Source organism: Lepisosteus oculatus, chromosome 17 (genome assembly GCF_040954835.1).
Source record: "Lepisosteus oculatus isolate fLepOcu1 chromosome 17, fLepOcu1.hap2, whole genome shotgun sequence".
Taxonomy (NCBI): Eukaryota; Metazoa; Chordata; class Actinopteri; order Semionotiformes; family Lepisosteidae; genus Lepisosteus; species Lepisosteus oculatus.
This window is the reverse complement of record NC_090712.1, coordinates 10,922,790-10,941,692: the sequence shown is the minus strand read 5'-3', so window position 1 is coordinate 10,941,692 and position 18,903 is coordinate 10,922,790. Positions and strand designations below refer to the sequence as shown.

General features: G+C 34.6%; 1 protein-coding gene across 1 annotated transcript in view; it reads right to left on the bottom strand.

Moving 5' to 3' along the window:
• Positions 1 to 423: 423 nt before the first annotated feature.
• Positions 424 to 18,903, bottom strand: part of slc24a3 (solute carrier family 24 member 3) — a 107,344-nt gene continuing 88,864 nt past the window's right edge. The window contains exons 8-17 of the mRNA XM_006638755.3: positions 16,182 to 16,207; positions 15,444 to 15,497; positions 15,127 to 15,260; positions 13,905 to 14,065; positions 13,305 to 13,572; positions 12,670 to 12,836; positions 12,317 to 12,431; positions 11,216 to 11,328; positions 8,471 to 8,536; positions 424 to 7,910 (exon numbers count right to left, since the gene is read on the bottom strand). Coding sequence (XP_006638818.2) covers positions 7,761 to 7,910; positions 8,471 to 8,536; positions 11,216 to 11,328; positions 12,317 to 12,431; positions 12,670 to 12,836; positions 13,305 to 13,572; positions 13,905 to 14,065; positions 15,127 to 15,260; positions 15,444 to 15,497; positions 16,182 to 16,207 — 1,254 coding nt within the window. The 3' untranslated portion in view covers positions 424 to 7,760. The remainder of the gene's footprint in view (positions 7,911 to 8,470; positions 8,537 to 11,215; positions 11,329 to 12,316; positions 12,432 to 12,669; positions 12,837 to 13,304; positions 13,573 to 13,904; positions 14,066 to 15,126; positions 15,261 to 15,443; positions 15,498 to 16,181; positions 16,208 to 18,903) is intronic.

The window sequence follows — 18,903 nt, the reverse complement described above, 5'->3', positions numbered from 1 at the left end:
ATCACACAGAACAGTAGAAAGTCTGAAAAAGAGAGCAGGCCATTCAGTCCATGAGGCTTGTCTGGTTTTTATTAGCTAATTGATTTTAGGATCCCATTCAACTGTTTCAACAGTATAGATTATTAACATTAGGAAATTAGTTAATGTCTCAAAAGAGGACAGAATATTCTCAACAATCCCAATTAGGTGCTTGCCTAAAGACTTAATGAACAAAAATGATTCATACAGTGAAACCATTTCATGACACTGAGACATGACATGTGCATGACAGTCATAACATCCTATGAGCAAAAAGACAGTTTTCTGGTATAAATAGTGAAAATTGTATAATAATACGTATTCCAAAGAGTACAAAATATTTGTGGAGTTAAAAGTTTGTTCTTTAGTATGTCACAGCAAAAAGTCACTTAAGACCAAGACATCTAGTATTCAAATTGATTTATTGCCAAGAAAACACCTGAAAACACAATTTGTCTTCTCCTTTGAACCAACAGCAATAAACATGATGCTCCAGGAGCTTCAGAGAAAATATCTCTGAGGATTCAAAATCAATCAGTTAATTATTTTCACAGTTGCAGGAAACGTAACAGTAAAATGAATTGGTTTATTCAAATATAAGCTTATACTTTACTGACATTCTATTTTTTCAAAAGTTTCTTTCACATTCTTATTTGATTTTATAATCGTATGTGCTCAGAGACAAAACGTTAATTTTTCAAAGTTATTTCAACCTAAAACATGCAGTTCCCCCTTTTTCTCCCTTAAGACATTTTACAAATAGAAATTCCCTTAAAACATCCCATTTGTACCTACAAATACATTTCTTAAAGAAATGAGCTTCTCATCAAGGATATAATTTATATTACACCTTTGTTATGATTTAAAAAACACAAGTTTAAACACCCTTAGAAAAAACATTAAGGTTATACCTTTCTCTTGGTGGATCAGCACTTTGACAGATGTACATTACAGTCAACTAGCATTGGTTAGTCCTAGTGCTGGTCCAGCACCCACATTCTTTTCCAAATGTGGTCTATTTAATATTTGTCTCATTTCCCATCATACCACCTTAAATACTACAAAGACTGCAGGTGACAGGGAACTGAGCAGTGGTCTCTTTTTCCTAAAATATCCAAGGATCTCATGTTGTGAAGGTATAAATATGACATTCTTTAGAAAATGAAAAGACATGTCATTAGTCTTCCAATTATGAGTACACAAATCACGCTTTACAGTGTGCTATTTAATTTACATCAATCATGTTGCCAGTGGCTGAATTTACCAAAAAGCTTACCCACATGATTTTGACTTTCTAATCACAGTATGCTGTTACGTTTATTCTCATGTTCTTACCACCTGATCATTTGGAAATCCTGTGGTTTTGCACAAAAAAATCACAAGTTGCAGCTTTCTAAACATCTATCAATTAAATAGCACAACATATAGTTCTATACAGAGATGTTGATATTGTTGAGACCCTGTGGATGTTTATATTTATATTAATATGAAAATATAACATTAAGATTTGAAAATGCAAGTATTTCCTCCTTTAACAATTTTAATTTGATGTTAGCAAATGGAGACTGTTTCAGTTCGACATATTTAAACATTTCTGATAATGTGAAACAGGCATTAGTAACAGATGTAACTAAAACACAGGAAACAGTTAGATCTTCATGTGTGAACTAAGTGTAATTGCTGACATGTAACATTGCACAGTTTATGTAGTCTGTTCACCGTTATCTGTTCACTATTTTCCTTTTTGAGTAATGAATTGTTTTTAAGCATCAATAAATAAGCATCTCAGTAAATACCTTCTGCATTTGTAAACATAAACACAATTTCTACTTATTTATGGTCAAAGAAAAACCTTTTGACATTGGTTATAACAGTCTGAATCAAACTCAGTGATAACACAGCTCTTTAAACACAACTCATGGAATACGAAAATATGGAAAACTCGGACTCCTCGGTTATTTATCCTCTGAATAGATTTAATTGAATGAACCTGGCTAAAATCAGAATATGCTTTTAAATTGTCAAGATTCCTTAAACTAGTCCAGAAGCTAAAAGACAAGAGTCAGTCTTTTTTTTTTTGGGGGGGGGGGGGTGGAAATGGAAATTGTATGTTTTTCATGTCTTCGGTCAAGATGACTGAATACACTTAGGGAGAGATTGAGGAAGTGAAGGCTCCTTTTAACAGGTACTGCAGCAGGTATCGGAGGTTACTGGTTGGACAGGCAATTCCATCGCCAAGAGTCTTTGATACCTGCAGGTGCCTAGTGACTGAAACGATTGCTGTGTTTAACCACAGAGATCCCAGGGCAACAATTCCCTTTCTCCCCTCAGTGCTCAACCAAATTTACACTGCCAGTTTATGGAATCCCAGTCACAGCCAGCTAAAAATAAGCTTTTTTAAATACACCAAAAAAGACAAAGACACACTTGATTTTATATGTCAGATATCAATAAGGTGAAAGATACCACAGCAAAAAGCTACCTATGAACAGAGAACTTAAGAGACTACATAAGTAGATCTAAATGATCTTAAAATCCAAGGGGGTCTTAATTTTCACCTTCCAGATGATAAACGTGCCTCACAAATCACTCAATTTCTTTATCTTATACTGTAATTTTACGCTACAAGACATTTAAACTTGTATATTGTAGAGATTGACGTTCTTGAGAAAAACAGATGCAGACATAAAAAACACACTGACACAAGCTAAATTCTTTTGAAAAATGGTCCTATTCAAAATTGTACTCCTTAGCATTAGATTTAGGAAATTCCTTTTATTTTGTATTCAAAAAAATCAACGGATCCATATAGAGCCCAATGAGATATCTTAAACTGCAATATAGGGGATTCCTGTGTTTCAGTCACATGCAATTGCATTGTATGTACTGTACATATTGTACTGTACTGCATGTATTAAACCAAAAAAGCTTGCATGGCAATATTTGACCTTTGACTTGAATTTTGTGAAGGTCTCTTTATTTACGGTAAAGTGGCAAGGTTTAATTTCACAAAAAAAACAACCAAACACACCCTTTTTTGTACACAAAATATTTTATGCTCTCAGTAACTGATAAAGTACTCTATTTACTATAAAACAAAAATGAACAGTAATGATTCAAACCAAACATGCAGGTATGTAAGAAACCAAGCTCCACTTCTGCCCTGTGCCTTTTACATAAGTACATATGTCACTTTCATAAAAAATAAATAAAATCTATTTTCTTTCTGTTATTATGGTTATTATTAGATTACCATGTGGTCAGAACCCAAGGAAACCATTTTCTTGGTTCATTAAATCTTAATTTCTATCATAATCCCAATGTCATAAAACAGTGCAGAGGAACAAAGACGATTTATATAATATTAATCGAAATATAATTGACATTATCTGAATGTAATGAAATACCAAAGATATACATATTAAGCCAAAATATATAAATATATTTACATACACAAGTACCGCTCACCCTGTGAATATCACAAATTATATAAAAACTTTTGTGCAAGATAGAGCACTTGCTGAAAGCAAAATTTAAAACAAATACAGTAATATATGAGTAATTTCATACAGTTTTGAAATATTCAGATATGGAGTATTCAGACATAAACATAGGGCTGTTAGAATACAGTTTCGAGGTTCTCCATCTTGTGAAATGTAAATGTACTGCCATCTGGTGGTTAAAAGCGTACAGATTTATGAACATTTTCAAAATTCGATTCTTTGTACATCCGTACTCCTCAAAATTGCCTGGACACAAAACTTAAACTTCAATTAAACCCACTGTTTTGTGTCTTGCAATACAAACACAAGTTCCCATTAGTTGTCATTAGTGCTGCAATTCTATCCATGTGTTTGCTTTGCTCCTTGTAAAGTCAAAATGGCTTTGCAATTATAATCTGAGCTATGGACATTCTTGAGAGAAAAAAATATAGTTAGACTATTATTATCAGTTAAGACCCCATATAGTACAACACACATATACATTGGGGCTAGACTATATTTATATACAATGATATATTCTACAGAGAGCCAAACAACAGGCGAAAGGTTTTCTAGTGTGTATTCACCTAAAGAGAGCAAAATACTTTTTCAATTCATCTAAAGAGTTTTGTTCATCACAACAAAAAGGAAAAGCAAACTGTCATTGGGCAGAACAAGTTTGTAATTCTGCATTAGCATAGACAAAAACTCACATAAGCATATATATGGAATTCTGTTCATATATCTCCCTATATATAGACAACAAAATAAGAGACTAAAATATACTGCAGTGCTTCCATGAAAGTTCAAGAAAATGGTGCAGAGTCTGTAAACACTTGCCAGTTGTGAGCCAATATTCGTAGGATAACGTTTTTTGTGGAGGTGAAGACTGTAGAGGAAGTCCACGTTTTCCAGAAACCTGTGATCTTTGGAATCATATTATCCAAAATAACTTCAATTGGTACAACAGGGCATTTTACAGGAGTTATCTAAGGCCATTTATAAGCAAACAACCGCAATATCCCTCACAGGATCTGAATTCACAATTTTCCAGTAATGAGTACAGAAAACTAACCATTGTCCCACACTATCTCTCTTATAAATGGTAGAAAATCAATTAGTTACTTTAATAAGTATTTCAGGTTTACAAATAAATAACTGGCAATACATTTACTGATTTATGTGATTTACTAATTCTTTTCTCCAGTATTTTTGAATGCCAATCCATTATATGAGCATCTGAAAAGGTTACACAAAGGGGCTGAGATGAAAAACTGGACAGGATGCAATGCTGTGGTTGTGCCACTAGCATGAAAATATATAAGCATCCTGGTGATTTCATGAGTGAAGCTTTCCTGTCGAATTCCAAAGGACACATTTTCCACTGACCGAAATTTGAAACAATGAGCAGCCACACCAAATGCCTACCGATGTCAGATGACAACAAGCTGAAGCAATGAAGCAGTGAAGCGCAGACTTTAATTTGGGTTTCATTTGGATTGTTCCTGTAAGCCTGATTCCAGGGATTGGAGGCAAAGAATCTGGGATCAAAGGATGATTTCCGATGTGCTTGGGAAACATTCTGTGACATTTCTATTTTGTATTGAAATAGAACAAAAAACATGCAAAGGTAATTCAGAGAAAATAAAAACTCAAAAAAGCTGACTGAAAACACTTTAAAAGACCTAAAGATTTAAAACTGCTAGAGGTTCTATTCACTTCCCTTTGTCTTATTTTGCATTTATTTCAATTTTATCTTTAGCAACTACAGTAATTCCCTTTACTCATGAACAGTTTTATTATTGGCCAATTGTGCAGTTATTGTAGAATTAAAATACCTTAAAATAAAAAAAAATACAGCCTTGAGTAGATCTTCAAACGATAAAATATTTTTACATTTAAAAAAAATCCTATTATATTGTGAAATTTGAGGGAATATTAAAAGTTACGTTATTATTGGTATTAAGAAAATAAAATAAAAAACAGTTACTATTTTGTGAAATGAAAAGATTTAGACTGCAGTTCATACAGTAAACTGCCATTCATTCTCATTCTATTTTTAACATCTGAAAGACGTCACAAAAGAAAAAAAGGTTGCGAGCGATAATCATATTGAAGCACATTAATACTATTATCATGGAAAAAAACATTTCTGGGTCTGTCCCCTGATAACACACAGCAGCCTCATTCCCTGGAGATGTGCCAACGGACTTGAAAGTTCCAAAAGAGAAAGGATTAAATCATTTAAACAAATAGATATATAATAAACAGAAAAATATTCCAGTACTAACTTGATGAGTAGTGCTTAGTTTATCAAAGAAGTAGGAAGGCTTTTCTGGGAGAACATCAGAATCTCACAATAATATTGCCCTTCATAGCTCTTTCTTCTTTAACTACTGAAGCATAATATACTAACGTTCCTTCCTGCCACACAGTAAATAACCTACAGTAAATAACCTACATAAATAACCTGCAAAGATAATGATATGGATATGCGGAACTGTACCAATGTTCATCCACTTTCCAAAAGGACAGTGAATTGGGAGAGAGCACAAATGTTAGAGGCTTGTAAGCTATCTGTATTGGTGCACTTGATTTTTAATCAGGTGAGGTATGCCTCTTTAGGCAGGATTGACAATCTCCTTGACTTCTTGGCATCTTATAAAGTCAGTGGTAACTGTAAAGAATAGTTTTAAATTGCATGTTTCTCAAGGTTTTCACACTGATCCTAAAATTGACATGCAGAACTCCAACGATTTCCTTTCTGCAACCTCAGTGCTAATACAAGACAGTATTACAATGGGGTGGGGGCTACACATGACACAGATCCAGTAGATACAACTTTACATACACTTCCAATTTGCCAGTTCAGAAATGCTCATCTGGCAAGTACCTGTATAAGTATGTATATTTTCAGATTTCTTTTAGTTTAAGCCACAGGATTTTAAAATGTAATTTTAGTGTCCTACTTTGCCTTAAAACTGGGAAGTCTGGCTTACAGTGGTTTTCATGAGAGACAACAGCTTAATATTTTTGTGTTTCTCCACATAAACACTGGGCATAAAAAGGTCATGAAACATTAATGGAAATGGAAGTAGAAAAACAATAGAAAGCTGATATGCAATTATGGCAGTGCAGGACTTCACTCCTATTATTATCTTTCCTGTGTAGCAAGTTAACCTTTTTGATTTTTTCAGAAAAACCATAAGCATGCAAAGACAGTGCATATATATTGCTAAATAAATTAAGAAAAACAAAATACTGTGTCTAATTATATTCAGATTCTCAGATTCTTTTGATTTCATGTAATATGCCTAAAGAAGGAATGCAAATGTCTTGACATCCTGAAATCCCGGAATACCTTTTGTTTAAACCCATTAATAAATGTTATTTTTAAAGAAGTTTGCTGCTAAATTCTTCAGAATTGTTTTATAATATAGTTATTTATAGTGTATTTTTCTCTACCATTACCCTTTAATAATGGACTCTGTTCTGTAAGTCTGTGTTAATACTGCAATATTGTATGTGTAAAGGTGAGTAGAACTTAGAGAAATACCTACAGTATAAAATGTTTGAACCCTACCAGCTTTGCAAATATAAACCCATAAAACACAGCATATTGTGACATTGTACACTGTAGGTTATAGTCCGCAGTTATCATAAAGCCACAACAAAACACTGTCTTCATCTTTTCCATTAATTGGTTTAAATAATCACTTGGCAATTTGACATCCAAATACAGAAGCACAATGAAGAGGAATAAAAAAAGGACTAGATGGTATCAGACTTTGATTAGGCGCAAGAAAATTGATGCAGAATTAAAATGGAACTCGTAAGATGAGGTTGCCATGTCCATATATATAAATCAGGTCACCTGTACCTTTCACAGAGTCACAGAAAAATGTCTTTGAAAAATTAAAATAAAAAAATGATATTAATGATCCAGTATATATTCAGTCAGCTTCCAGCCAGTTAGCAGCTAATGAAAAGGAGATCCATTGCAAAAATCAGTCTGTGTTTCACATACAAAATCTAAAATTCTTTTTCACATAAATGCAGGCATTGTTCAATATTTTATTCACGTCCTGTCTGCATGGTTTGTCACTGACAGTTTAAAATATAAGCTTTAGTGCACTAAGTTTCCTTTCCACAAACAGATGTGCAAGCCTTGTCCATATTGCACTGGAGAAAAAAAAACTAAAATAATTTAAAAATCATCCAAACAAAGAAAAAGCCAGAAGCTGCCCCTGAATAGAGCAATCAGTGATCCCGGCACATTGGCAAGTTCACAAATGTGAAAACATTGAACTCGATCATGATGGAGAAACACAGGAAGATGGCGTACATGAAAAGGCACGCAAACCCCAGTTTCTTATCCAAAACCCATTTGTTCAAGTGCACACCCAGAACCTAGAGAAAGGAGACAAGAGAACACTAATGAATGTCCATAGGAACACATTTAGGCATTCATCCTGAATTATACTAAAATCAAGTTTATAAAAAAGCAGAAACAAGAGTACAGTTCAGAGTGATGACTCTTGCTACACACTATTAAACAACTAAGCCCTTAAACTTTTTTTTCCTGTTCTTAATTTAGAATTTGCACGTGTTTGTTGAAGTTCTGATATTTTTAAAATTCAATTACAATTACAGTTAAAAAAACTTGTATTTAATTACGTACAGCAACTTTGTCAGTGTTCTATCTAACGAGTTGACTGATAGCATTCTGTGTGAAACACCAGTCACTCACAACAGATATTAAAGGTATCTATTATAATTTTTTCATAAAATGTTTTAACTGTTCAGTTATTCACACTACAACAACTATAGCAGTGTACAAACCTATATTTTGGATATTTTATTTTGTATGTGTGAGCCACAAAAATGTGAAATGCTCATCAGGCGATGGCTAAATAAACCATAAGCAGGAAAGTTAACCAGTAGACACATTGCTATTCCAACATACTTACTGTGAGAAAAACTGAAGCTAGCAACAGACCCACAGAAAAAATTAGTCCTTTGCTATTGAGATGGATCTAGAGGAATAATAAGACATGGAATGTTACAACGGTTTGATACAAGAAGACAGTGAGAGTTAAGGGATAAAATAACTTAGGTTAGTTTCTAGTAGATCATTGCTCTGAGAATTTCATCTAGCCTTTTCTCAATGGATGCCAGGGTATCAGGCTTCAATAATGTGACTAGGCAGCTGGTTCCAGGCTCCCACAACCCTTTGCATGAAGACAAGTGTCTGCTATCAGTTTTAAATGTGCTTCTCTTCAGTTTCTGTTGCTGTTGAAGAAGTCCATTGGGTTGCTTTATAAGTATTTTAAAATGATATTTATAGGTATCAGTTTAGTTAGCAAGATTTAGAATATTTGGATCACCTCAGATAATAGTCTTTTCTGTTCAAGACTAAAAACTTCAGTTCATTTTACTTGTTATTATAGGATATTTCTGTAAGTCCAGGAATGTAACTGATCTTTGTCTTATATCCAGTGCATTAATATTGTTTTATAATGTGGCAACCAAAACTGCACAGGGTATTCTAAATGATGTGTGACTACTGTAGTGTATAATTTGACCAGATCATAACTAAAATTTCAAAACAGGTAATAATTATTTGATTTTTTAAAAAGTCTCCACAAAGAAAATTAAAAAATAATTCTCATAATATAGTAAAGTACAACTGTCAACTTTTGAACTTTTGTTCTTGTTTTTTATTAATTCAATTTCTTTTTATATTAACACTTACTGAAGAGCACAGAAGTGCAGGTATGATTTCTAGCCATCATTTAGAAAGAAGCATGAAAAGTAGAGAAAACAACTGGCAAATTACATATTCACTGTGGTTTTAAATGATGCCTGCACAAAAATGTTGGGGGAATGAAGAATTTTCCAGGTGGAGAATGGAATCTTTGACTTTCATATAAACTAATCTACTAATCTGATGTTGCACAGAGACCTTCTCTTTTCGCTACAGCAAGGAGGTTAACAAAGGCTATGGAACTCTCTGACTATACATATTTTAAGATTTACAGTAATCCTTGTTGAACACTTCAGTTAATCAGAATATTATGTTAAGGATTATGTTAAGTATATTTGTCTTTTGGGAGTGTCTGTAGAGATTCCTTCTTCATTTTAGCATTTAACACATGAGTTTAATTTAGTGTGGTTTGGCTGGCCCAGTAAAACAGGTGTACATCAAACTTTATTTTAGTCAGTGCTATTACATTTTTTCTGAGTTACAATAATCTCAGAGACATTACAGTAATAAATTATATTCTACATTTTCACAAATTACCTTGAAATGAGGAACCAGCACATTACAAAAGTGCAAAGAAAGCTACTGTATACATTTCTACCAGAAATCATAATATTTTGGATTGGAAAGTTTAGGACTTTTTTAAGGTTAGGCCGTACAGAAATGGTTTCTAATTTTATATCCATTATAGAATTCTATTGAACTCATTTAAATTACACAACGAAATCTGAAGCTTACATTAAGTAAGATATTTGATATACAATAAGTCAATATTTAGACAGAATTACTGAAGGGGTATAAAATCTTATTTATAGTTATAGGCTTATGAAGCAAATATGACAGCAAGAAATCAAGAATACATAGTTTTTTGCTCCATCAATAGCAATGTGTACAAACCAGGTGCTGCACACATCACACATCAAGTGCTGCACACATCAAGTGCTCTGATCTATGTGTGTTTGTCTCATGAAATTTCATTTGTTTTTTTCCTTTGGCAATGACCATGACAACACAGACTGTTCGGCAGTGAAGATCATTTTCGGTACAATCAGATTTAAAGAGATGCCTGGGTGCCTGGTATACCTAATTCAATGATGCATACATAACCTGCAGCCATGGTGCTAGGTAACATATCACATTGTCTTGCAGCACAGATGATGTCTGTCAATTCAAATTCCCAGGATAAAAATGATCTTAAAAGTCTCAGTTATTGTCATGCTCATGATATGCTTCTTAAAGCTCATGTTACATTATTAAAGCTTTACAAGTCAGAGCAGGGAAAGTAGAGATATCCCCAAGAGGAACACGGTTAGCCCAAGAATGCACTGAGTCAGGAAGATGAGTAACTATAATGTATAATACAGTGCAGCTGTGATTGCACAACTCTGAGGAGGACATGGTGGGCTATGTTCTAAGGAAAATACCGAGCAAAGATGATGGATTCTGGACTCCTATCTCTCTTTTGCAGCTGAATACCACACATTTCTTGCAGTGTGGTATTCAGCAGTGCTAAACAAAACTTTCAAATTAAAGAAGCAATGTGAACCAATGTCATAATGCACTCAATTTTTTTTATTACCAAGTACAAGATTACAAGATAGGAATTTATTAACGATGTAACAGTGATAAGGAGTGCTTGGACAAAATGTTATGCTTGGACAAAATGTAACCTTTTGCTTATAAATAAACTTTAATGCAAAATGGATCTGGTTTTGACTGCAGGATAAGGAGTGCTTTCAAAAGATGTTAAGTTTTTCCATGAATACAAAACAAAACTGACATTGTGACAAGCAGTGTAATGAGAATGACAACCTCTTTTCTCTTTAAAATATATGGGTCTTACAGACTGGATTTCACATCAAGACTGATAATATCTAAGATTGAAGACCACAGTGCTATTTGTGGAAATAACAGCGCAGAAACCCTAAGTGTAAAACACACAAATACTTACATAAGAGCCATAATCTATGGCCAAGGTTTGCAATGTCCAAGGAAGTCCAAGCCCTACTAAGATGTCAAAGACATTGCTGCCAATGGAGTTTGAGACAGCCATATCCCCCATTCCTAACACACAAAAACAACAAAGAGAATAATTAACTTTCAAAGGGTTTCAACTAGTCCAAAATGGTGCTAATCAGGTTCTGTGAAATTACAGGAGAGAGAGCGACTGATGGTGAATAGCATGAAAAAATATAGTGTAGCATAGAGAAAAATTGTACTTGCATTATACATGCATACTTCTATTTTTTATATCCAATATTGAGAGTCAAACCTGAAATATAAATAAAGATAAAAGAGGTATATTTAAGCATGTTGTAAATAACCCTAGCAACAACTTCCCATTGAATTTTTTTACAAGTATTAGATTTTTAAGTGATAACTGTACATTCTTGGGTTTCAAACAATTCTTCAAAGCCTCTATTTCTCGTAAAGTAGTAGCTGTGTTTCTTGTCTCATATTTTTTATTTTGTGGCACTTCCAAAATTAAGAAGAAATCTACCTGCTGAAAATGTTTCTTCTTGATTTGAGGTTACAACATTAGACATCAATGATAGTTGTAAAAGATTTAACACATTTTATATTGAGACCAGTGTCATTCAGTAAGGATAAGCCATATACTAAGGTTAACATCCCAGGGATTCTTATTATATACTGTAGAACTCTAGTAACTGGTTATACTGTAGGTCACATTAATTTCAATCAAGATGGATGCTGTGCATTATGGTCTACCTAATACTAATTGATACAGTAAGTTAGTACTTCTAGGCCTTTGATCCATTGACATAATATTGTGTACAACAAAAGCTGAAGAAAAACATTGAATCACAAAGCTCACACCAATATAAATGAAATCAAAGATCAGTAAGTGTTTATCTTTTCATACTAGCATGAAGCCTAACAATGGAAAGAAAGAATGAAATTTGAGCTCTACAGCTCACATCAAAGGCTGGTATCATTACAAAGTGGCTTCTTAGAGAGGCACAGTACACAAAAGGGCAACAGGAACAACATTTATTTGGGAAGGTTAACATGAGCAGGGTTCTCCTCTTACCTTGCCGGGCCACAATGAGACTTGCCATACAGTCGGGTACACTGGTTCCTGCTGCCAGAAAGGTAATACCCATGATTACATCAGGAACTCCCAAAGTGTAGCCGATTACTGTCACCTAGGAAATGGAAGATATGTGTTTCCATTTGAAAACTAAATTACAAAGCTATTATTAGCCAAAATAATTCAATATCCTGGGGTTCAAACATGCAAGATTATACTTCATTCTTGCTTAAAGAAAACAAGTGAACCATAATTTGAAAAGAACTACTGTGTTTGTATTCACAGCCTTGTACTGTGTTCAATAACATTGTAAAATGTATGGCAGCAGGTCAAAATAACACTCCAGTTCTTACCATCCAGACCATTACGTAGGAGAAACATGCAATCCACATGGTAGAGGTTATGAAGGTGACCATAAACCACTTCTCCCAGCGGGGGTTACCACAGTTAGGGACTGTGAAGTACAGCAGGAGACACAGTGGCCAAGCGATAAGCCACTTTAACCTGTTACATATGCCAGCTGCAAAGAGAAAACAGTTGTGGATTCAGACTCCATTTTACATTCCACAGTGCATGCTAGGAGACATCTGTGAAACAGCCTTAAGTCCCTTTGAATTAAATGAGTTTTTATCAAAATTGTAACAATACCTGAGGACATCTTTAGGGAAACTGTGAGTATTATTTTATTTTTATTCATTGCAATGACAATGCATCTTACCCATGTACTTGTACGGCTGAAATATTGTATTTCTATAACATTTTATTTTCAAACCATACTGAAAAATCACAAAGAAAAGTTTTCACTGCAACAGCATGGCCTTTATAAACAGAAGGCGTTTTAACCCTCATCTTTGCCTGTCCTAAGTACAGTACTAGCTGCAATCATCCCTTGACAAAATCTACTGTACTTAACCACAATGCCCTGGCTGCCTTGTGAGATATTTGTCAGCTTCCCTGACTGAAATGCTCTTGCTAGGCAGCAATTTACCTGGGGGATCAAAGGGTAAGAAAGGCCCATCATCGTCATCCTCCTCCTCTTCCTCTTCATCATTCTCATTATTCTCATTGTCCTCGTTCTCGTTCTCTGTCTCGTTTCCTGTCTCCATACCATCCTCTTCTCCGTGGTGTCCATTCATGCCCCTCTCCGAGGACGCACCCATGCCCAGGCCGTTCTCGATGCTGTGTTTATTGGGGATCCTGATAGCCACCTCAGAGTCACCATTGCTGAAAGTCTTGTTGTTTACGAGTCGCTGCCTCTGTAAGAATACAGCATCACAAAAACAAAGATACTGTGTGAACTTCAACTACACACCCAATCATCAGAAAAATGCATTACTGAGGCTTCATTTATGAATCATTCCTTTTAATACAGAACCAGAATGTTGGGAATGCCTATAGATAAAACCTGTTTGAATCACCTATATAATCACACAGAAATAAGGCAATAAATATGTAATTAAAATGATCACATTGACTTTACATACATCTAGTGTATATAAAGAATAAATGTATGGATCTTAATTTCAAAGGACCTTCATCTTGAGATTCCCATGAACTCTTCTGTAGAGGTTGGAATGGAGAGCTGTACCTCAGTGATCAGCATCCGACTAGCCATAGTGAGCCTGGTGCGTGCAGGAAAGTGACTGGTGATCATGACCCTCAGACCCGCCTCAGAGAACGACAGCTGGTGAGGATATGCTGACAGGAGCTCATCCACCATCAGGACAGATGTCTTACGATGGAAATTTCCTGCAAATGAAGTGAAGTGCAGTGATTCCATTACATTGAAGAAGCTTGTTACTGCTACATATAGTATATCATTACATATACTGTACAGTGTAAACATGCCATGGCATTAGATATTCTTTGCATGTGCAATGCAAGAAAAGGAAGTATTTTATTTTTGTTATTATGTAAAACTGCTATACAATGTATTGTCTACTTTAGTTGCAAAACTCCTGCCATACTACAGTATGTACTGTATGAATCATTTTGAAATGTTAATGTCTAAAATATGTTGTACATGTCTGATCAAGCTATTATTTCAAGCTATTATTTATTTCATTTCAATTGAGTCTCTCTGGCTGTTTTCCAATGTATTTTTTGTACAGTCATTATTTTAGGAATCTAGCACGTTTTTCCTTAATGAGGTTCATTGACTGATTTAACAAATATTTAAATAATAATAAGCTATAAAAAAGCACAAAAAGGAACTATGCAGAAACAAGAAAAGTCCTTTCAGCAAGGTCTTCTCCAAATAGGTCATGAAACATCTGCAGAATATGTTGCCCCAGTTACAAGAAATTCATGTACTCTCCTTGGAGACAGAAATGTTGGCTCCATACATTGAACCTCAAGAGATATATATGTATTAGAAATTATCTACATTGGGCTACCCTATCCCTTGTAGAATTCACATATAATTGACTTCTACACAGTCTTTAATTTGCAGTTACACATTTTTACACGTCTTCAGCAGAAACAGTTACAAAATAGATTTTACAAAGGACAGAACACTCATATGACACAGGATCCATTGCTTAAGACCTGACTGAATAGAATGCTTTTTACTCTTACGAATTGTGAATGGTTTGGAATACCTTTTCTTTTGCCTGAAAACATGCCTTTTACATATAATTTAATTAATGCTTCTTTAACAAATCAATCAGCCTTATTAACACCATTTATTATATGCCCCTATTATTATTATTTTTTCATTTTGGTATAACTGATGTTTCATAGTTCCATCAATACACTGCTGTCTCCTTTTGATACCACAGCTGAGAAGCACATTTCACACCCAATGTTACCTTTCTTAAGTAGCACTACAGTGGCATCACAGTTGGTGTTATCATCCATGTCTGCATTGTTTGCTGTACCATTGATCATGTTAATTGCACTCTTCCTCCTTCTCTCAAAGTAGCGCTGTGCCCTGGAGTTAAACCTAGATAAAGTTTTCAGGAAACAAAGTCATATATAATTAAATGCTAATTCAGATTCTGCAATCTCTTATTACAATCTAAAATTAAAGATTTAAATACTAGTAACAGATTTTATTTGGAGAACTATTATTACATTTTAAAAAAAGGCCTTCTTGTATATTTGGTTTATACAACCGTGTACTTACTTCATGATCAGTATGTACACCAAGTACATCGAAATTAAGACCAATGACTCCCACCTGTGAACATGAATGATAAAGGATGTATCAAAGACAGCATTTCAAAGAACTATTGAAAATTATTTCACATTTTTATAAATATTTAATATCAGTTCAGATTGTAACTCAGAACCAGTTTTCCTAAGATTTACAAAGACAGATATTCAGTGACTGTCCACATAACTTATTGTCTATGAACAGTTTTTTTTACACCTATAAATAATGCTGAAAGCATTTAAAACAGACAAATTGGTCACATATGCCACACTGATTACAGTGATTGCCATACACATACCGATAACACATACACACTCCTGCAGTATTTACGATAGTTTACCACCTGCTAATTTTTTCACTTTAAAAAGAAAATTCACTGCAACATTCTGTTGCAAATCACTGAAACATATTCGTTTCCAAGGACACTTAATTTTCTGGATAATCCTTATCCAGTAGAGGGTCATGACAGCCTGGAGCCTTCGCACAGGAAGCAAAGCTGAAGAGCAAAGCACACACCTGTACAGGACCACTGAGCAAGGAATAGTTTCGAATAAGTCCATGGCACTTGGTCAGCACCTCTACAAAGTCAGATGCTCAACACTGGAAATAAACTCAGTGACTCTGAAGCTGCAAGGCAGGAGCGATGACATCCATGCCACTGTGCCACTGTGCATGTTTGAGTTATGAAACTGCAAAGACTTCACTTACCAGGAAACCTTTTCATCATGAATGAACTGTAAAACAAGAGAAAAAATATGGACATCATTCACTGGATTGATTTGCCTACCGCAGCAAATTGTTTACATAACATAGACATAGATTTCCAGAGAATTCAATTCTGTGCTCCAGTACGTTATGGGAGCTGAAAATAGATTGCATGTTTGGACACATTTGTGTAATTATTTATCTATTGCACAATTAAGGTGACATTACATCATTACAGATCTACCAGTCCTCATCATATTCAATGTAAACACACATTTTTTTCTCGGAAATTACGAAAATAATTACTAACACCCAGCTGTGCAGCTGTGAATAAAGCCATTGTCTTGGACCAAATGAGCTGTTTCCTGTCTGAAGAAAAACAAAAGCTTTGAAATTTACATATACAAAAACTTAGACTAAGTCTTTAGATTTCAAGTGTAATGCAAAAGGAAAAGTTCAATAAACTTTAAACAAAATCTCAGGTATCTGGTTCTGTGTGTTCTGGCTAGAAAATGAGAATGTTCCCTGCTGAGCTGCAGCATTAGCTCCAGGACTTGCAATGCTTGGTTTTGCGAAGGCCTCCTGTTGTGACTTTGGACTGGAATAAATGAAAACTTCAACCCATCAGTCGCAAATTACAATCCTGTTACTTCTTGGCACGTTTCAATTAAATAGAAGTATGAGGCATCATCAAGTACTAGGATGGTAATGTGAATGAATCACTGACACACTTGGTTTGGCCATGAACTCTCAAGATGAATTAAGTATAACAGTAGTTTAGCCTGGTAAAACACTAGGGCCTCTAAGACTCACACTGAATGGCTTTTCCTCAGTCAGATAAATGCACAGTAGCCGCGATAAGCTTCAAAATGAGCTATTGCAACCACCAATTCTCTAATCTCTCAAGCAATCCTAAGGATTTTTGCAGAGAATAAATTACTATCCTTCCATTTATCAGTTTCAATTACGTACCAAATCACTGTTGTGACAGATAAAACAAATGGTTAGTTAGCTCAATGAAAAGTTTATTAATACTGATAGATATTTACCAATAATGGAACAAGTAATAGGATTATTCCATGCTGATAAAAGAAGAAAGAAAACACAATGTTTCAGCCATGGAGCTTTCTTCATGTGTGAAAGAAAGACAGGGCAGGGCTTCTTACACCTGAAGAAGGCTCCACGGCCGAAACCTTGTGTTCTCTTTCTTATTTTCTCAGCATGGAATAAACCTATTACTTGTTCCTTTGCAGCCTACGCATGCTGACACAGCTACCCACCTGAACTATTTACCAATAATACTGATTCAGCTGAGATGAGTCAGTCGTGGTCAAGTTACTCTAATTTTACAGAAAGAGTCAGTTTAATTTGACAGAAAATAACGCACAAAGAAGTTTGAAAAAATGACTAGAATTCAGCTACTGGCCACCATGAAACTGAATCTATTTCTTATAAAACTTGTTGCTCCAGAGACACCTTTATTTTATTCTTTAGAGCATCCAAAATCCCAACAGTGGTGCAAGCCTATTGGCCAGATCATCACTGTAAATGAGAAGTTGTTCTCAAGCTAAGTTATGTAGTTATAAAGGATGAATAAATATAACTGTTGGTTTTACTTGATTTAACCCCAGACCTAGGACTGGCAATTGTTTGGGACACGTTGAAGAGTCAAGGGTTACATAACTATCTACATGTCTAAAACAGCTTCTGCTTTCAGTCAATTACGAGCATAAGGTGACAAAGGAAGAAAACGGACATGTTTCTGTTATGGAGTTGTTGGTTATATAAGGGTGTCTGTTAAATTCTACCAAAATTACCATGACAAACTGAGAATGTATAATGGATTGGATGGAAAATGGCCTGTTATATTATAACCACAAGGTGGCGGAAAAGACCCAGTACTAGTAGTCATAAAAAGAAAAACTTAAGTAGCTATATAAATTCCCTTTCTGTCATCAGAAAGTCTTCAGAACAGATTATGAAGAATTCCATTACTGTCTTGAATGTCATAATGTGGCTTTCTCTTGTCCCTTAAGACACTTAAAAGACTCTAAAAGGAATTCAATTAACATCAATGTACAGATTCAGATGTCATATGGGAAACAGAAAAATAGGTGATAATCAAATCTTGCTTTCAGAAATCTCTTTTATTATACTGCACTTACTGTACACATAATCAACAACCAAATGTTTGTTTCTAGTTTATACCAGGTCATACCAAAGCAAAACCAGCAACATTAATCAAAACTAATTGACTTTGGTAATAAATAAAAAAAAAACACTTTTCACATTTTCTACAGGTGCATATTTGCATCTCTCACATACAGCATAAGTATGCATACTACAACTTCAGCAAATATGGTGCATAGTCATATATAAATAGATATTTCTAGGGTAGTTGTGAAAACAATACTATTTTCAAAGCAGATATCAAAGTAGCATACTGTACCATCTAACTCTGTTAAAAACATAGACAACTGCCAGGAGAAACTTCTCTACATATCAGACTGTTACTACTGACATACTGTAGAGTAAGGAACTGTGATTTGCCATGCTAGATTTCCAGGTGTATTGGCATCATGCTACAGAACTGAAGGTATGCAAAACAGAGAATGAGTATTTCTGAAAAGCAGTGTATAAATATGTGCACCTTACACTTATCCTGCAACCTTCAAGCAAAACATAATGAACATAATGATTTATATTCACAATAAAAATCCATTCA